General features: G+C 36.5%; 1 protein-coding gene across 1 annotated transcript in view; it reads right to left on the bottom strand.

Annotated features, from left to right (window-relative positions):
* The window catches only part of cwf19l2 (CWF19 like cell cycle control factor 2), a 51,164-nt gene that overhangs the window by 10,312 nt on the left and 25,140 nt on the right, over positions 1-15,712 (bottom strand). The window contains exon 10 of the mRNA XM_026192193.2: positions 1,178-1,298. Coding sequence (XP_026047978.2) covers positions 1,178-1,298 — 121 coding nt within the window. The remainder of the gene's footprint in view (positions 1-1,177; positions 1,299-15,712) is intronic.

Raw genomic sequence — 15,712 nt, 5'->3', positions numbered from 1 at the left:
TTATAACACAAAGAACACAATGTTCATATATAACATAAGTTTAAAGCTTTAGAGAAAACTTTCCCAAGACAGGAGACCTTGACCAATCAAAGATCCTTTCAGACCTGATCAGGTGAGTATAAACAAGAGAAGGAAGTCCCCACAGTTTAGTAAGATTTCCTAATAAAGTGGGAGGTTAGTGTAGTGCACTGATACCTTCATTAAAGCCAAGTGTGTGACTGTGAACTGCACTTATGGAACACAGGTGTGCAAACATAGACATAGTTTGATTGCTTTATCATGTAGGGAGGTGATTATAGCCAGGATGGTAACACTGTAACAGGCAGCTCTGACACGCACCAGAAGAAATCCCATAGCACTCTTAGAATCGACACAGGAAAACAGACAGAGGAAGGCTCGAGTGCGCGGATCAATGAATGCTATAAATTAACAGATCCCCTGATGTGCTGTTAAATCCATCCAAAGATGAGAGTTGAAGCATATGTGCCGAGGAAAGGCAAATCAATATCAACTCTCCCACAAAGCCGAACAACTTAACTCTGGATTTCACAACAAATATGAACTTTAGAGGTTTTTTCACATCAACAAATTCTGACTTATTCATGTAGTCATATCCATGTGTGTTTATATGCTATTGATCATCTGAGACTATTGTACTATACAAGCGATTAATCAAACTGAATACTGAATTGCCACAATACCAGAGGATTTTTCAACTCTGTGTCAAAACGGGAGGTTGCATTAAACCGGACAATGTTCCGTTATGAATGATGTTTGTAGCATACAGTCAGTTCTAAAGGCGTTTCTGTATCCATCAATCCATCTGCTGCCACTAATCCAGGTCCAGGTGTTGGGGCAGCAGTCTAAGAAGTCTCTAAGCTCTAACAGACATCGTTCTCCAGCTGTTCTAGGAAGACATTCCCAGGCCAGCCGTGAGTCACGTTCTCCCCAGTGCTTCCCCTTGTTCTGCCCCAGGGCCTCTCCCAGGTGGACTGAAACACCTCACCCAGGTGGTGTCCACCTCAACTGGGTCCTTTTGGTGTGAAGGAGTAACAGGTCTAGTCTTGGGCCCTCCTGAATGTAGTGCAGTTCAACATATTTTGCTGCTTTGGAGGAAATTAATGCCCGAGTTAAAACAGGTTGACAGAAGGTCAGCAGTAATAAATAACTGCCTCACCGTATTGCCCATGATCTCTGCCTTTATTAGCTTGGACCCTAGTTTGTTCAGCTCCTCCTCTGACAACAGTGGAACCTCTTCCTCCTCCTCCTCTTCTTCTTCCTCGCCTTCGCTCTCAGCCCTAGGTAAACACACAGAGGAGAGACTGAAGGGTGCACTAAAACAAAGAGGTGAAAAGGAAAATTTAAAACATGTCACCGATTTACTATATGTCAAATTCATAACTCTAAATAGAAACCTGCAAAATTAAATTGTCCATTAAGTTTAAAAAATAAAAATTCACTTGAACGGTGTTCCTCTTTTCCTTTAGACTTTTCCGTACTCCACCTTCCAAACGGCCGCTTTCAAAGACACAATGATGCCACCCTGATAAGAGGCTTTATCTTCTAATTGGAAATGTATTTGTGAAGGTTTTAATTTTAACCATATAGTTGTTTGCTTCTGCGTTTATGTGCTATGAATCATTTGAGTCTTTGAGCCCTCCAGAGATCATTACATCCTTGCCTTGAAGGATTAGCTCTGCAGCCTGGGAAGCGTCGTTCTAGGCTATTACACTTCTCACAGCATCATTTCATGCTGCTGCCACACTGTAGACTCATTTCATGCTGCAGGGGTTCTGAGTGCCGTTTTACCCAAACAACTCAGCTTAATGAGGCAAAACAGAACAACTGTGAAGCCTTTACATAGCACTGATACTCCAACATCTGGCCTACAACAAAGGACCATGTTGGACTTGAAGTTACTGCAGTTATTTTTAAATTCTTCATAATGTTTGTCTCACAAATTGCAAAATAAACTAGAAAGTGCATTTTCTGAAGAAACTGCAGTGTGAATGCTTGAATCTGAATGTATGCATTGAAATGAAATAATTACTGAATTTAAGTTAAAAACTTTGAATGAGATAAAAAAAAAACCCCGAATTTAACCTGAAAACAAAAGTGCTGAACTGCTAAAAGCTGAAGGTTACACAGAAGAAGAAGTTGGAAAAAAGCTGAAAATGTTTTAATTGTAAATTAGAAAAACCTAAGAAATGAGAAAAGAACATTTAGAGTCAGAAAACATCTGAAAGAATATTAAAAGGTCATATTCTTTGAATCACTGAATGACTAAAATGTGATCCCTCCACTTGGACCCACACAGTTTAAAAAGTTTACATCTCTGAGCTTTGAAAGATACGGTGTTGGAAAGAGAACAATAATGGCGACAATTTGAGGGTAAAATGATGGCTGTAACACTGTGGACACAGCAGCAGTTGAAAGAGAAGTGCTTAAGATGAATCTTGGTACAGTGGCAGGCAGAGCTCGTTAAGCAGGCAGGTGTGAGCCTGGTTGCTATAGTGACCGCACCCAATGGCTCCATACACACGTACACAGACATGCGCCTCACTTTTGCTGCTTAAAATGAACAGAAAAGTCAGGCCGAAACAAATCGTTCCCAAATGAAAAGTAAAAGTCGTATTGACAAAATTCTTTCACCGTGAGTGACAGCAATGTCTAGTCTACTGAATTCTCAGTTTTCATGTCTGTGGAGTTTATTATATGGACGTGGTGACAGTGGAAAGACACCATGCTCTTCTGATTTTCAAACGAACCTTCTGAGCCATTTTAACATTAGAGTCTATGGAAGAGTTGGAGGGAGGAGGCTGTGCATTGGTGACATTTATGAAAGAACCATAACACCTAGTACAATAGTAAACACATTGGATGAAAGAGGACAGCCATGGCTACGTTTTGAGGGTAAAATCATACCTGTAGAGCAAACGCTGCGGACACAGCAGCAGTTTTAAAAAAGATTTTAAGATTATTTTTTTTGCTCCTCTCACTCTAGCAGTTGAGCTGCCTCACTCTAGCCCCAACATTCCGTCCCATACACACCCATTATAAACTCTGAAACGGGTGAAAAAACATCATGAAACTTAAACTGGAACTGAAGAAAAAGTATAATAGATATTGAAAAGATAAATGCAAGTTGAATAGTTGAATGTCTTGTCTTCGTTTTAAAGTTTGAATGGTGGCTCTATGTCAATGTATGTGGAAGTAGTAAGAGTTTAAAAATGAGTAAGTTGAATGAGGATTTGAAGGGTCTCCCCATTGAAATACATTATAAATTTTTGTTGAATAAAGTTGAATAAAATTAAAAATATAAATGTTAAAAATATGAAAAATGGAAGCAGTGTTGTCCAAAAGAATAGGAATCTAACGGTGTTGGAATGGTTTTTCTAAGTTGAACGGTTTTGAAGGAGTAGGATTACAAAAAACGTACGGAATACAGAATAAACTAGAAAGTGCATTTTCTGAAGAAACTGCAGTGTGAATGCTTGAATCTGAATGTATGCACTGAAATGAATTAGTTACTGAATTTAAGTTAAAAATCTTGAATGAGATAAAAAAAAACCCCGAATTTAACCTAAAAACAAAAGTGCTGAACTGCTAAAAGCTGAAGGTTACACAGAAGAAGAAGTTGGAAAAAAACTGAAAATGTTTTAATTGTAAATTAGAAAAACCTAAGAAATGAGAAAAGAACATTTAGAGTCAGAAAACATCTGAATGAATATTAAAAGGTCATATTCTTTGAATCACTGAATGACTCAAATGTGATCCCTCCACTTTGATCCACACAGTTTAAAAAGTTTACATCTCTGAGCTTTGAAAGACAAGATGTTGGAAAAAGAACAACGATGGCGACGTTTTGAGGGTAAAATGATGGCTGTGACACTGTGGACACAGCAGCAGTTGAAAGAGAAGTGCTTAAGATGAATCTTGGTACAGTGGCAGGCAGAGCTCGTTAAGCAGGCAGGTGTGAGCCTGGTTGCTATAGTGACTGCACCCAATGGCTCCATACACACGACACAGACATGCACCTCACTTTTGCTGCTTAAAATGAACAGAAAAGTCAGGCCGAAACAAATCGTTCCCAAATTAAAAGTACAAGTCGTATTGACAAAATTCTTTCACCGTGAGCGACAGCAGCTTCTAGTCTACCGAATTCTCAGTTTTCATGCCTGTGGAGTTTATTATATGGACGTGGTGACAGTGGAAAGACACCATGCTCTTCTGATTTTCAAACGAACCTTCTGAGCCATTTTAACATTAGAGTCTATGGAAGAGTTGGAGGGAGGAGGCTGTGCATTGGTGACATTTATGAAAGAACCATAACACCTAGTACAATAGTAAACACATTGGATGAAAGAGGACAGCCATGGCTACGTTTTGAGGGTAAAATCATACCTGTAGAGCAAACGCTGTGGACACAGCAGCAGTTTTAAAAAAGATTTTAAGATTAATTTTTTTGCTCCTCTCACTCTAGCAGTTGAGCTGCCTCACTCTAGCCCCAACATTCCGTCCCATACACACCCATTATAAACTCTGAAACGGGTGAAAAAACATCATGAAACTTAAACTGGAACTGAAGAAAAAGTATAATAGATATTGAAAAGATAAATGCAAGTTGAATAGTTGAATGTCTTGTCTTCGTTTTAAAGTTTGAATGGTGGCTCTATGTCAATGTATGTGGAAGTAGTAAGAGTTTAAAAATGAGTAAGTTGAATGAGGATTTGAAGGGTCTCCCCATTGAAATACATTATAAATTTTTGTTGAATAAAGTTGAATAAAATTAAAAATATAAATGTTAAAAATATGAAAAATGGAAGCAGTGTTGTCCAAAAGAATAGGAATCTAACGGTGTTTGAATGGTTTTTCTAAGTTGAACGGTTTTGAAGGAGTAGGATTACAAAAAACGTACGGAATACAGAATAAAATATAATAATAATAATAAAGATTACAACAACAATACTGTGAATGCTTTTCAAGCATTCACACTAAATATAATAACTAGAAAGTGCATTTTCTGAAGAAACTGCAGTGTGAATGCTTGAATCTGAATGTATGCACTGAAATGAATTAATTGCTGAATTTTGAGTTAAAAATTTTGAATGAGATAAAAAAAAATCCGAATTTAACCTGAAAACAAAAGTGCTGAACTGCTAAAAGCTGAAGGTTACACAGAAGAAGAAGTTGGAAAAAAGCTGAAAATGTTTTAATTGTAAATTAGAAAAACCTCAGAACTGAGAAAAGAAAATTCAGAGTCAGAAAACATCTGAAAGAACATTAAAAGTTCATATTCTTTGAATCACTGAATGACTAAAATGTGATCCCTCCGCTTGGATCCACACAGTTTAAAAAATGTAAAAGTCTGAGCTTTGAAAGACAATGTTGGAAAGAGAACAACGATGGCTACATTTTGAGGGTAAAATGATGGCTGTAACACTGTGGACACAGCAGCAGTTGAAAGAGAAGTGTTTAAGATGAATCTTGGCAGAGTGAGAGAGAGAGCTCGTTAAGCAGGCAGGTGTGAGCCTGGTTGCTATAGTGACCGCACCCAATGGCTCCATACACACGTACACAGACATGCGCCTCACTTTTGCTGCTTAAAATGAACAGAAACGTCAGCCCTAAACAAATCGCTCCCAAATGAAAAGTATAGGTCGTATTGACAAAATTCTTTCACCGTGAGCGGCAGCAATGTCCAGTCTACCAAATTCTCAGTTTTCATGCCTGTGGAGTTTATTATATGGACGTGGTGACAGTGTAAAGACACCATGCTCTTCTGATTTTCAAACGAACCTTCTGAGCCATTTTAACATTAGAGTCTATGGAAGAGTTGGAGGGAGGAGGCTGTGCATTGGTGACATTTATGAAAGAACCATAACACCTAGTACAATAGTAAACACATTGGATGAAAGAGGACAGCGATGGCTACGTTTTGAGGGTAAAATCATACCTGTAGAGCAAACGCTGCGGACACAGCAGCAGTTTTAAAAAAGATTTTAAGATTAATTTTTTTGCTCCTCTCACTCTAGCAGTTGAGCTGCCTCACTCTAGCCCCAACATTCCGTCCCATACACACCCATTATAAACTCTGAAACGGGTGAAAAAACATCATGAAACTTAAACTGGAACTGAAGAAAAAGTATAATAGATATTGAAAAGATAAATACAAGTTGAATAGTTGAATGTCTTGTCTTCGTTTTAAAGTTTGAATGGTGGCTCTATGTGAACGTATGTTGAAGTAGATACAGTTTAAAGAGGAGGAATTTGAATGAGAATTTGAAGGGTCTCTCCATTGAAATACATTATAAATTTTTGTTAAATAAAGTTGAATAAAATTAAAAATATAAATGTTAGAAATGAGAAAAATAGAAGCAGTCATGTCCAAAAGAATAGGAATCTAACGGTGTTTGAATGGTTTTTCTAAGTTGAACGGTTTTGAAGGAGATAGATTACAAAAAACGTACGGAATACAGAATAATAAATAAAATAGAATAAAGATTAGAAGAACAATACTGTGAATGCTTTTCAAGCATTCACACTAATAACTAGAAAAACTAGAAAGTGCATTTTCTGAAGAAACTGCAGTGTGAATGCTTGAATCTGAATGTATGCACTGAAATGAATTAATTGCTGAATTTTGAGTTAAAAATTTTGAATGAGATAAAAAAAAATCCGAATTTAACGTGAAAACAAAAGTGCTGAACTGCTAAAAGCTGAAGGTTACACAGAAGAAGGAGTTGGAATAAAACTGAAAATGTTTTAAATGTAAATTAGAAAACCCTAAGAAATGAGAAAAGAACATTTAGAGTCAGAAAACATCTGAATGAATATTAAAAGGTCATATTCTTTGAATCACTGAATGACTCAAATGTGATCCCTCCACTTGGACCCACACAGTTTAAAAAGTTTAAATGCCTGAGCTTTGAAAGATACAGTGTTGGAAAGAGAACAATAATGGCGACAATTTGAGGGTAAAATGATGGCTGTGACACTGTGGACACAGCAGCAGTTGAAAGAGAAGTGCTTAAGATGAATCTTGGCACAGAGTGAGAGAGAGCTCATTAAGCAGGCAGGTGTGAGCCTGGTTGCTATAGTGACCGCACCCAATGGCTCCATACACACGTACACAGACATGCACCTCACTTTTGCTGCTTAAAATGAACAGAAAAGTCAGGCCGAAACAAATCGTTCCCATATGAAAAGTACAAGTCGTATTGACGAAATTCTTTCACCGTGAGCGACAGCAATGTCTAGTCTACCTAATTCTCAGTTTTCATGCCTGTGGAGCTTATTATATGGACGTGGTGACAGTGGAAAGACACCATGCTCTTCTGATTTTCAAACGAACCTTCTGAGCCATTTTAACATTAGAGTCTATGGAAGAGTTGGAGGGAGGAGGCTGCGCATTGGTGACATTTATGAAAGAACCATAACACCTAGTACAATAGTAAACACATTGGATGAAAGAGGACAACCATGGCTACGTTTTGAGGGTAAAATCATACCTGTAGAGCAAACGCTGCGGACACAGCAGCAGTTTTAAAAAATATTTTAAGATTAATTTTTTTGCTCCTCTCACTCTAGCAGTTGAGCTGCCTCACTCTAGCCCCAACATTCCGTCCCATACACACCCATTATAAACTCTGAAACGGGTGAAAAAACATCATGAAACTTAAACTGGAACTGAAGAAAAAGTATAATAGATATTGAAAAGATAAATACAAGTTGAATAGTTGAATGTCTTGTCTTCGTTTTAAAGTTTGAATGGTGGCTCTATGTCAATGTATGTGGAAGTAGTAAGAGTTTAAAAATGAGTAAGTTGAATGAGAATTTGAAGGGTCTCCCCATTGAAATACATGGGAAATTTTTGTTGAATAAAGTTGAATAAAATTAAAAATATAAATGTTAGAAATGAGAAAAATAGAAGCAGTCATGTCCAAAATAATAGGAATCTAACGGTGTTTGAATGGTTTTTCTAAGTTGAACGGTTTTGAAGGAGTTAGATGCCAAAAAACGTACGGAAGATGATATAATAACTAGAAAGTGCATTTTCTGAAGAAACTGCAGTGTGAATGCTTGAATCTGAATGTATGCACTGAAATGAATTAATTGCTGAATTTTGAGTTAAAAATATTGAATGAGATTAAAAAAACAAAAACAAAAAAAACCCGAATTTAACCTGAAAACAAAGGTGCTGAACTGCTAAAAGCTGAAGGTTACACAGAAGAAGGAGTTGGAAAAAAACTGAAAATGTTTTAAATGTAAATTAGAAAACCCTAAGAAATGAGAAAAGAACATTTAGAGTCAGGAAACATCTGAATGAATATTAAAAGGTCATATTCTTTGAATCACTGAATGACTCAAATGTGATCCCTCCACTTTGATCCACACAGTTTAAAAAGTTTAAATGCCTGAGCTTTGAAAGATACGGTGTTGGAAAGAGAACAATAATGGCGACAATTTGAGGGTAAAATGATGGCTGTAACACTGTGGACACAGCAGCAGTTGAAAGAGAAGTGTTTAAGATGAATCTTGGCACAGTGGCAGGCAGAGCTCGTTAAGCAGGCAGGTGTGAGCCTGGTTGCTATAGTGACCGCACCCAATGGCTCCATACACACGTACACAGACATGCGCCTCACTTTTGCTGCTTAAAATGAACAGAAAAGTCAGGCCGAAACAAATCGTTCCCAAATGAAAAGTAAAAGTCGTATTGACAAAATTCTTTCACTGTGAGCGACAGCAATGTCTAGTCTACCAAATTCTCAGTTTTCATGTCTGTGGAGTTTATTATATGGACGTGGTGACAGTGTAAAGACACCATGCTCTTCTGATTTTCAAACGAACCTTCTGAGCCATTTTAACATTAGAGTCTATGGAAGAGTTGGAGGGAGGAGGCTGTGCATTGGTGACATTTACGAAAGAACCATAACACCTAGGACAATAGTAAACACATTGGATGAAAGAGGACAGCGATGGCTACGTTTTGAGGGTAAAATCATACCTGTAGAGCAAACGCTGCGGACACAGCAGCAGTTTTAAAAAAGATTTTAAGATTAATTTTTTTGCTCCTCTCACTCTAGCAGTTGAGCTGCCTCACTCTAGCCCCAACATTCCGTCCCATACACACCCATTATAAACTCTGAAACGGCTGAAAAAACATCATGAAACTTAAACTGGAACTGAAGAAAAAGTATAATAGATATTGAAAAGATAAATACAAGTTGAATAGTTGAATGTCTTGTCTTCGTTTTAAAGTTTGAATGGTGGCTCTATGTCAATGTATGTGGAAGTAGTAAGAGTTTAAAAATGAGTAAGTTGAATGAGAATTTGAAGGGTCTCCCCATTGAAATACATGGGAAATTTTTGTTGAATAAAGTTGAATAAAATTAAAAATATAAATGTTAGAAATGAGAAAAATAGAAGCAGTCATGTCCAAAATAATAGGAATCTAACGGTGTTTGAATGGTTTTTCTAAGTTGAACGGTTTTGAAGGAGTTAGATGCCAAAAAACGTACGGAAGATGATATAATAATAAAGATTAGAAGAACAATACTGTGAATGCTTTTCAAGCATTCACACTAATAAAGACTAGAAAGTGCATTTTCTGAAGAAACTGCAGTGTGAATGCTTGAATCTGAATGTATGCACTGAAATGAATTAATTGCTGAATTTTGAGTTAAAAATATTGAATGAAATTAAAAAAACAAACAAAAAAAAAACAACCAAATTTAACCTGAAAACAAAGGTGTTGAACTGCTAAAAGCTGAAGGTTACACAGAAGCAGAAGTTGGAAAAAAGCTGAAAATGTTTTAATTGTAAATTAGAAAACCCTAAGAAATGAGAAAAGAACATTTAGAGTCAGAAAACATCTGAATGAATATTAAAAGGTCATATTCTTTGAATCACTGAATGAAGAAAATGTGATCCCTCCACTTTGATCCACACAGTTTAAAAAGTTTAAATGTCTGAGCTTTGAAAGACACTGTGTTGGAAAGAGAACAATGATGGTGACGTTTTGAGGGTAAAATGATGGCTTTAACACTGTGGACACAGCAGCAGTTGAAAGAGAAGTGTTTAAGATGAATTTTGGCACAGTGGCAGGCAGAGCTCGTTAAGCAGGCAGGTGTGAGCCTGGTTGCTATAGTGACTGCACCCAATGGCTCCATACACACGACACAGACATGCACCTCACTTTTGCTGCTTAAAATGAACAGAAAAGTCAGGCCGAAACAAATTCTTCCCAAATGAAAAGTACATGTCGTATTGACAAAATTCTTTCACCGTGAGCGACAGCCATGTCTAGTCTACCTAATTCTCAGTTTTCATGCCTGTGGAGTTTATTATATGGACGTGGTGACAGTGTAAAGACACCATGCTCTTCTGATTTTCAAACGAACCTTCTGAGCCATTTTAACATTAGAGTCTATGGAAGAGTTGGAGGGAGGAGGCTGTGCATTGGTGACATTTATGAAAGAACCATAACACCTAGTACAATAGTAAACACATTGGATGAAAGAGGACAGCCATGGCTACGTTTTGAGGGTAAAATCATACCTGTAGAGCAAACGCTGTGGACATAGCAGCAGTTTTAAAAAAGATTTTAAGATTAATTTTTTTGCTCCTCTCACTCTAGCAGTTGAGCTGCCTCACTCTAGCCCCAACATTCCGTCCCATACACACCCATTATAAACTCTGAAACGGGTGAAAAAACATCATGAAACTTAAACTGGAACTGAAGAAAAAGTATAATAGATATTGAAAAGATAAATACAAGTTGAATAGTTGAATGTCTTGTCTTCGTTTTAAAGTTTGAATGGTGGCTCTATGTCAATGTATGTGGAAGTAGTAAGAGTTTAAAAATGAGTAAGTTGAATGAGGATTTGAAGGGTCTCCCCATTGAAATACATTATAAATTTTTGTTGAATAAAGTTGAATAAAATTAAAAATATAAATGTTAAAAATATGAAAAATAGAAGCAGTGTTGTCCAAAAGAATAGGAATCTAACGGTGTTTGAATGGTTTTTCTAAGTTGAACGGTTTTGAAGGAGTGAGATGCCAAAAAACGTACGGAATATATAATAATAACTAGAAAGTGCATTTTCTGAAGAAACTGCAGTGTGAATGCTTGAATCTGAATGTATGCACTGAAATGAATTAATTGCTGAATTTTGAGTTAAAAATATTGAATGAGATAAAAAAAAACAAAAAAAAAAAACGAATTTAACCTGAAAACAAAGGTGCTGAACTGCTAAAAGCTGAAGGTTACACAGAAGATGGAGTTGGAAAAAAACTGAAAATGTTTTAAATGTAAATTAGAAAACCCTAAGAAATGAGAAAAGAACATTTAGAGTCAGAAAACATCTGAATGAATATTAAAAGGTCATATTCTTTGAATCACTGAATGACTCAAATGTGATCCCTCCACTTTGATCCACACAGTTTAAAAAGTTTAAATGCCTGAGCTTTGAAAGATACGGTGTTGGAAAGAGAACAATAATGGCGACAATTTGAGGGTAAAATGATGGCTTTAACACTGTGGACACAGCAGCAGTTGAAAGAGAAGTGCTTAAGATGAATCTTGGTACAGTGGCAGGCAGAGCTCGTTAAGCAGGCAGGTGTGAGCCTGGTTGCTATAGTGACCGCACCCAATGGCTCCATACACACGTACACAGACATGCGCCTCACTTTTGCTGCTTAAAATGAACAGAAAAGTCAGGCCGAAACAAATCGTTCCCAAATGAAAAGTAAAAGTCGTATTGACAAAATTCTTTCACCGTGAGCGACAGCAGCTTCTAGTCTACTGAATTCTCAGTTTTCATGCCTGTAGAGTTTATTATATGGACGTGGTGACAGTGGAAAGACACCATGCTCTTCTGATTTTCAAACGAACCTTCTGAGCCATTTTAACATTAGAGTCTATGGAAGAGTTGGAGGGAGGAGGCTGTGCATTGGTGACATTTACGAAAGAACCATAACACCTAGGACAATAGTAAACACATTGGATGAAAGAGGACAGCCATGGCTACGTTTTGAGGGTAAAATCATACCTGTAGAGCAAACGCTGCGGACACAGCAGCAGTTTTAAAAAAGATTTTAAGATTAATTTTTTTGCTCCTCTCACTCTAGCAGTTGAGCTGCCTCACTCTAGCCCCAACATTCCGTCCCATACACACCCATTATAAACTCTGAAACGGGTGAAAAAACATCATGAAACTTAAACTGGAACTGAAGAAAAAGTATAATAGATATTGAAAAGATAAATACAAGTTGAATAGTTGAATGTCTTGTCTTCGTTTTAAAGTTTGAATGGTGGCTCTATGTGAACGTATGTTGAAGTAGTAAGAGTTTAAAAATGAGTAAGTTGAATGAGAATTTGAAGGGTCTCCCCATTGAAATACATGGGAAATTTTTGTTGAATAAAGTTGAATAAAATTAAAAATATAAATGTTAAAAATGAGAAAAATACAAGCAATGTTGTCCAAAATAATAGGAATCTAACGATGTTTGAATGGTTTTTCTAAGTTGAATGGTTTTGAAGGAGTAGGCTTTCAAAAAACGTACGGAATAGATAAAATATAATAATAAAGATTAGAAGAACAATACTGTGAATGCTTTTCAAGCATTCACACTAATAATAACTAGAAAATGCATTTTCTGAAGAAACTGCAGTGTGAATGCTTGAATCTGAATGTATGGACTGAAATGAATTAATTGCTGAATTTTGAGTTAAAAATTTTGAACGAGATAAAAAAAAAAAAAACAACCTGAATTTAACCTGAAAACAACAGTGCTGAACTGCTAAAAGCTGAAGGTTACACAGAAGAAGAAGTTGGAAAAAAGCTGAAAATGTTTTAATTGTAAATTAGAAAAACCTAAGAAATGAGAAAAGAACATTTAGAGTCAGAAAACATCTGAAAGAATATTAAAAGGTCATATTCTTTGAATCACTGAATGACTAAAATGTGATCCCTCCACTTGGACCCACACAGTTTAAAAAGTTTACATCTCTGAGCTTTGAAAGACAAGATGTTGGAAAAAGAACAACGATGGCGACGTTTTGAGGGTAAAATGATGGCTTTAACACTGTGGACACAGCAGCAGTTGAAAGAGAAGTGTTTAAGATGAATCTTGGTACAGTGGCAGAGAGAGCTCGTTAAGCAGGCAGGTGTGAGCCTGGTTGCTATAGTGACCGCACCCAATGGCTCCATACACACGCACACAGACATGCACCTCACTTTTGCTGCTTAAAATGAACAGAAAAGTCAGGCCGAAACAAATCGCTCCCAAATGAAAAGTAAAAGTCGTATTGACAAAATTCTTTCACCGTGAGCGACAGCAATGTCTAGTCTACCTAATTCTCAGTTTTCATGCCTGTGGAGCTTATTATATGGACGTGGTGACAGTGTAAAAACACCATGCTCTTCTGATTTTCAAACGAACCTTCTGAGCCATTTTAACATTAGAGTCTATGGAAGAGTTGGAGGGAGGAGGCTGTGCATTGGTGACATTTATGAAAGAACCATAACACCTAGGACAATAGTAAACACATTGGATGAAAGAGGACAGCCATGGCTACGTTTTGAGGGTAAAATCATACCTGTAGAGCAAACGCTGCGGACACAGCAGCAGTTTTAAAAAAGATTTTAAGATTAATTTTTTTGCTCCTCTCACTCTAGCAGTTGAGCTGCCTCACTCTAGCCCCAACATTCCGTCCCATACACACCCATTATAAACTCTGAAACGGGTGAAAAAACATCATGAAACTTAAACTGGAACTGAAGAAAAAGTATAATAGATATTGAAAAGATAAATACAAGTTGAATAGTTGAATGTCTTGTCTTCGTTTTAAAGTTTGAATGGTGGCTCTATGTCAATGTATGTGGAAGTAGTAAGAGTTTAAAAATGAGTAAGTTGAATGAGGATTTGAAGGGTCTCCCCATTGAAATACATTATAAATTTTTGTTGAATAAAGTTGAATAAAATTAAAAATATAAATGTTAAAAATATGAAAAATAGAAGCAGTGTTGTCCAAAAGAATAGGAATCTAACGGTGTTTGAATGGTTTTTCTAAGTTGAACGGTTTTGAAGTTATAGGATTACAAAAAACGTACGGAATACAGAATAAAATATAACTAGAAAGTGCATTTTCTGAAGAAACTGCAGTGTGAATGCTTGAATCTGAATGTATGCACTGAAATGAATTAATTGCTGAATTTTGAGTTAAAAATATTGAATGAGATTAAAAAAACAGAAAAAAAAAAAGAATTTAACCTGAAAACAAAGGTGCTGAACTGCTAAAAGCTGAACGTTACACAGAAGAAGAAGTTGGAAAAAACTGAAAATGTTTTAAATGTAAATTAGAAAACCCTAAGAAATGAGAAAAGAACATTTAGAGTCAGAAAACATCTGAAAGAATATTAAAAGGTCATATTCTTTGAATCACTGAATGACTAAAATGTGATCCCTCCACTTGGACCCACACAGTTTAAAAAGTTTACATCTCTGAGCTTTGAAAGACAAGATGTTGGAAAAAGAACAACGATGGCGACGTTTTGAGGGTAAAATGATGGCTTTAACACTGTGGACACAGCAGCAGTTGAAAGAGAAGTGTTTAAGATGAATCTTGGCAGAGTGAGAGAGAGAGCTCGTTAAGCAGGCAGGTGTGAGCCTGGTTGCTATAGTGACTGCACCCAATGGCTCCATACACACGTACACAGACATGCACCTCACTTTTGCTGCTTAAAATGAACAGAAAAGTCAGGCCGAAACAAATCGTTCCCAAATGAAAAGTAAAAGTCGTATTGACGAAATTCTTTCACCGTGAGTGACAGCAATGTCTAGTCTACCTAATTCTCAGTTTTCATGCCTGTGGAGTTTATTATATGGACGTGGTGACAGTGGAAAGACACCATGCTCTTCTGATTTTCAAACGAACCTTCTGAGCCATTTTAACATTAGAGTCTATGGAAGAGTTGGAGGGAGGAGGCTGTGCATTGGTGACATTTATGAAAGAACCATAACACCTAGGACAATAGTAAACACATTGGATGAAAGAGGACAGCCATGGCTACGTTTTGAGGGTAAAATCATACCTGTAGAGCAAACGCTGCGGACACAGCAGCAGTTTTAAAAAAGATTTTAAGATTAATTTTTTTGCTCCTCTCACTCTAGCAGTTGAGCTGCCTCACTCTAGCCCCAACATTCCGTCCCATACACACCCATTATAAACTCTGAAACGGGTGAAAAAACATCATGAAACTTAAACTGGAACTGAAGAAAAAGTATAATAGATATTGAAAAGATAAATACAAGTTGAATAGTTGAATGTCTTGTCTTCGTTTTAAAGTTTGAATGGTGGCTCTATGTCAACGTATGTGGAAGTAGTAAGGGTTTAAAAATGAGTGAATTGAATGAGAATTTGAAGGGTCTCTCCATTGAAATACATTATAATTTTTTGTTAAATAAAGTTGAATAAAATTAAAAATATAAATGTTAAAAATGAGAAAAGTAGAAGCATTCATGTCCAAAAGAATAGGAATCTAACGGTGTTTGAATGGTTTTTCTAAGTTGAGCGGTTTTGAAGGAGTGAGATGCCAAAAAACGTACGGAATATATAATAATAATAATAATAATAATAATAAAGATTCGAATAACAATACTGTGAATGCTTTTCAAGCATTCACACTAATAATAATAAAGATTCGAA

Source organism: Astatotilapia calliptera, chromosome 14 (assembly GCF_964374335.1).
Source record: "Astatotilapia calliptera chromosome 14, fAstCal68.1, whole genome shotgun sequence".
Taxonomy (NCBI): Eukaryota; Metazoa; Chordata; class Actinopteri; order Cichliformes; family Cichlidae; genus Astatotilapia; species Astatotilapia calliptera.
Note: the sequence above shows the minus strand (reverse complement) of the source record. Positions and strands in the feature narration are given on the sequence as shown.